Source organism: Palaemon carinicauda, chromosome 35, assembly GCF_036898095.1.
Source record: "Palaemon carinicauda isolate YSFRI2023 chromosome 35, ASM3689809v2, whole genome shotgun sequence".
In the NCBI taxonomy this organism is placed as follows: Eukaryota; Metazoa; Arthropoda; class Malacostraca; order Decapoda; family Palaemonidae; genus Palaemon; species Palaemon carinicauda.
Genome location: NC_090759.1, coordinates 41,667,743 through 41,672,742, shown reverse-complemented (window position 1 = coordinate 41,672,742; position 5,000 = coordinate 41,667,743). Strand labels below are relative to the sequence as shown.

The 5,000-nt window shown below is 42.5% G+C and overlaps 1 protein-coding gene across 1 annotated transcript in view; it reads left to right on the top strand.

Annotated features, from left to right (window-relative positions):
- The window catches only part of LOC137627249 (uncharacterized), a 42,011-nt gene extending 40,118 nt beyond the window's left edge, over positions 1-1,893 (top strand). The window contains exons 5-6 of the mRNA XM_068358329.1: positions 1,218-1,290; positions 1,424-1,893. Of these exons, the coding sequence (XP_068214430.1) occupies positions 1,218-1,290; positions 1,424-1,893 (543 nt within the window). The remainder of the gene's footprint in view (positions 1-1,217; positions 1,291-1,423) is intronic.
- The last annotated feature ends 3,107 nt before the right edge of the window (positions 1,894-5,000 follow it).

Sequence of the window (5,000 nt, the reverse complement as noted above, 5' to 3'; positions counted from 1 at the left end):
GGCGCCGACAGGTATTCAGTCAGCGGCATGCAGACTGTACCAGTGCCGTCGGATACTAGCCAGCCGGCCGTCGGATACTAGCCAGCCGGCTATACCGGCAACAGTACTTGTGGTTGGATGGAAGCCTGAATGATGCATTCTCCCCTTCCATTTGAACCTTCTTTAGTGTAAACATACATAGTAATAAGACAGTCCTTCACTCCATGCTTTCTCTCTCTCTATCAGCTAGTATACTGGCTGGAATGTGCCGTCAGGGACTAGCTATGCCGGCTATATACCGGTTGAACTACAGTATATGATTATACAGTAGTCAGTATATTTGCAGTACAGTATATACTGCAGTTAGAAAACTATTGTATATATTATACAGTAGTTAATTTCCAATATATCTTGGGTATCATTGCCCAGTCTTTTGCTGAGACCAATCATATATTGAAAGAATAGAATTTCTTCAATACTCTGATTAGGAATCAGTTTACAATTTACCCTACAATATTAAATAATTTAGAAGGGCCAGTGGTAGTACAATTGTTCTCCTTAAAAGTTAGAACCCTTGTCTTTGAGCTTCCATGATCAGGAAACTCTATGGTTTTAATATTGGAAGGGAAGGTCACAGCAATTGGCTGAGTAGGATCCACAAGTATGTGTCCTGTCTATTTCTAGTCCAGTCGGCGACATGCCGTCTGGACCGCGCTACCAGGTGCTAGCCATGTCGGCAAGACACCAGCTGAACCACAGCATATGATTACATAATAGCCAGTATATTTGCAATATAGTATATACTGCAAACAGAAAACTATAGTATTATTATACAGTAGTTAGTTTCTAACACATCTTGTGTACCCTTATACAGGCTTTTGCTGAGACCGAACCTATATTGAAAGGATAGAATTCCTTCAATACTCTGATTAGTATTCAGTTAGTGCTCACCCACAATATTAAATAATTCGAAGGGTCAGTGACAGTGTACACTTCTTCTATCCCTAGAGGTTAGAGCCCTTCTCTTTTGAATTGCCCTGATAAAGGAAACTCTTTATTTTTAATATTGGGGGGAGGTTACAGCAATTGGCTGGGAGGGATACACAAGTATGTGTCTTTCACCATCCCTTTCTAGCTTACTATCCTAAGCTATAATAATTAAAATATGATCAATTACATAATTGTTTATCATGTAACATAAACATTCTTATACTCATCTTGTTTTCCTTTCTTTACAGGAGGAACCCCAGATGAAATGCGATGCAGTCTTCTGCAACCTCAGGATTAAGTACTTTTACGGTCATAAAGCATGTAGGTCTCATGCTCCCTGCAATATTATTACCGAATCCCTGCAATATTGGGACCCCCAAGTCTGCAATATCTGCCGGACCTTAGTGACCGAAGGAAAAGGATTGGAAGGAAGTCCACTTAACCTTCTCAGTAGGGAAACTGGACGCGGACATCGCTGGACGACAGTTTAGCGAGAATCTCCCTAAACTTTCGGAGTTTTTCTTGTGCAAGGAAAAAGAGACAAAGGAGAGACTTGCGACCTCTTTATCCCTACAAAACTACATAGAGATGTTTGCAGCCAAACGAAGTATCACAGACATGCTCATGGTCCTAGCCAAAATGCATATGGCCACCTTAGTAAAAGACCTATATGCCTTTATGAAGGCTGGGAGAGCCTGTAGAGAGTTCATGTTTGCTGCTGCAATAGTGAAACATGAACCCAGGAATCTGATACCTTCCAACATCTTGGGTAAAGACCTCTTTTCAAATAAAGTAGTCAAAGAGATAGTCGAGAAAGCCACTACAGATAATAGGAACCTTCTCCAGGAGTGGGGCATCTCTTCAAAGAGGAAGTCTTCCCCGGATGCGGGTCCCCAACCTAAAAAGGAAGACGAAGAAGTCTAGACTATTTCCCCGGTCTGCTCTACAACATCCCACAGTTTCTATGACCGCGGTGCCAAGGTAGGCGGTCGAGGAAGTAAACTCTCCCATCAATCAAAGCAAAGAGACGCTTCTGGTAGGAGGGAGGCTCCAATGGGATCGTTGGACCTTCGATCCTTGGGCCCAAGGCCTAATCAAGATTGGTCTAGAATGGATACTAGACACGTCTCTACCATCATTTCCTCAACTCTTCCAACACTCCAACCCCGTATTAGAAGAGTATACCCTATAGCTCTGGAGCATACAGGTTATAAGGAAAGCAAAGTCCATCAAATTCCAGGGAAGGCTTTTTTGTGTTAACAAGAAGGACTCAAGAAAACTCAGAGTCATTCTGGACTTGTCGCCACTCAACAAGTTCATAAGAAACAGCAAGTATAGGATGTTAATCCTTCTACACATAAGGACCCTTTTACATAAAGGGGCGTTCACAGTTTCGATAGACCTAACAAATGCCTATTGGCAGCTTCTAGTCAGTCGCCCCCTCTCCTCCTACGTAGGATTCAAGTTACAGAAGATAAAGTATGTTCTAAGAGCCATACTCTTCGGACTAAACATAGTCCCAATTATCTTCATGAAATTGGCAGACGCAGTCGTGCAATAACCATACCTAGAAACTGTTCAGGTAACAAAGTACCTGGACGACTGGTTGGTGCGGACAGCACCCGAAGCGGCTGGTCTGCAAGCATCCAAAGATGCAACCCAGTTCCTGGAACATCTGGGATGCAAAATCAACTTCAAGAAGTCTCGACTCTCTCCAGCTCAAAAGTTTCAATGACTGGAAAACCATTGGAACCTGAGGTCACAGTGTCTCTCCTTTCCCTTAGGGAAGAAGAAGGAGATCGCAGGGTCGGTTAAGAGACTACTGTAATCCGACAGGATTTTAAGACGCTAACAGGAAAGAGTACTGAACTCTCTCCAGTTCGCAGCAGTGACAGACCCAGTGCTAAGAGCACAGCTGAAACATGCGTCAGGAGTCTCGAGATGATACGCATCAAACGCTCAAAGAGATCTAAAATGATCAATATTGGTCTCATCTTGATCACTTCTCAACCCATGGTTGAAGGCCAAAAGCCTCGACTCGAAGATCATCCGCATGGATGCCTCGACGGAAGAATGGGGATTTCACTCCCATCAGAGGAAAGTACAAGGGACTTGGTCATCTTAGTTCAAAGCCCTTCTCATCTACATTTTGGAAGCCATGGTGGTTCTGTTGACGTTGGGAAATCTCTCTCCAAGCAGATCAGCCCTCATCAGGCTGATCTTGGACAGCGAAGTGATAGTAAGATGTCTGAACTCCCAAGGCTCGAGATCATCCAATATAATCCATGTGATATTAGCCATCTCTTACCTAAATAGATAGCACCTATCTGCAGTTCACTTACAAATGATCCGCAATGTGACAGCGGATGCTCTACTCAGGCCCAAGCCGATAGAGTCAGAATGGTCCACAGACGCAGACCCATTTTCTTCCAGATTGGAACAAGTCCTGGAACTGCAGATCGACCTCTTTGTGACGAGCGTCATCAAGAAACTACCTCGATATGCAGCCCCATACGAAGACCCTCTAGAGGAGATAACGGATGCCATGTCCCTAGATTGGAATCGATGGTCCCGGAAATTCCTGTTCCTTCCATCCAATCTCCTGCTGATGGTCCTCAACATGCTGAGATCCTTCCAAGGAATGGCAGCTCTAGTGGCTCCCAAATAGCCCAAGAGAAACTGGTTCCCTCTAGGGAGGGAACTGAGACTGAGGCTGGCCCTTGTACCGAACCCAGCACTATCTAAAAGGGTTCAGAAGTTAACTGTCTTCGATTCATCACAGAGAACCCAAAACCTTTATTTCATGATTTTCTTGCCCTAGCGGTTAAGAAAAGATTTGGGATCTCAGAAGGCAATATAGACTTCCTAGAAGAATACAAGTCTAAGTCAACTAGAAGACAATATGAATCATCTTGGAAAAAGTGGGTTGCATTTGTTAAAGCAAAGGGACCAAAAGAGATTTCAATAGACTTCTGTCTGTCCTTCTTTATCCACCTTCATAGTCAAGGTCTGGCAGGTAAGACGATAACTACGTGTAAGTCAGCCTTGACTAGACCTCTTTTAGATGCTTTTCAAGTTGATCTGACGAACGAAATCTTTAACAAGATCCCGAAGGCATGCGCTAGACATAGGCCTGCAGCTCCTCTGAAGCCCATCTCATGGTCTTTGGACAAGGTCCAACATTATGCTTCATTTGTGAACAATGAAGATTGTTCTCTCAAGGATCTAACCCAGAAGGTTATTTTCCTGTTCGCTATAACCTCACGGGCTAGAGTTAGTGAAATAGTAGCCTAATCAAGAAATGAGGGCCACATTCAATTCACAGAAGGAAAATTGCTTCATCACTGAACTTTTTTCAGTATATGGAATTTGAGCGTCTTCGCTCATATATTGGATGGAAATCATCCAGTGTGTTCTACAAACACTACGCTAGGTAAGTCCATGAACAGAAGCATTATGTGGTGGCGGCAGGTAGTGTATTAAAACCTGTCATCTAGTGCTGCGATGAACAGTAATTGATTGGGACTATCAATTACGGTGAAAAGGTGCTGACACTTCCAGTGTGATACCTTTTAAGTGAGTGTCGCCACGGTGACACTAAGACTGTTCAAAATCTCAGGTATGGAATTATACAGATAACACTTGTGCCGTGTGTACGTAGTACACAGTGTTGATAGTATACAACATTTACAGAATTTATATTGGGAAAATTTATTAAAATTTTCAGCTTTAGAAAAGCACTCATCATTTCTTCCCTTTCAGAAAGGAAAAATGTTTTCTTTATGCGTTGCACATATGATTCCTTTAATACGTTACATTCGTTTCACTCGTTTTCCATTTAGTCATTTATTCGAAATAAATGTCTATTAAAATGTAATTGCATCCTATTTCACCTGCAATTTGCACATTATATATGCCAGAGTTCTCGTACTTATTTATTTAAGTAAACCTCATATCATTGTATGCTTACAAACAATGGATAAGTTGACACTTATATTGTTCCGACAATATATACAAACCGTGAGACCGTC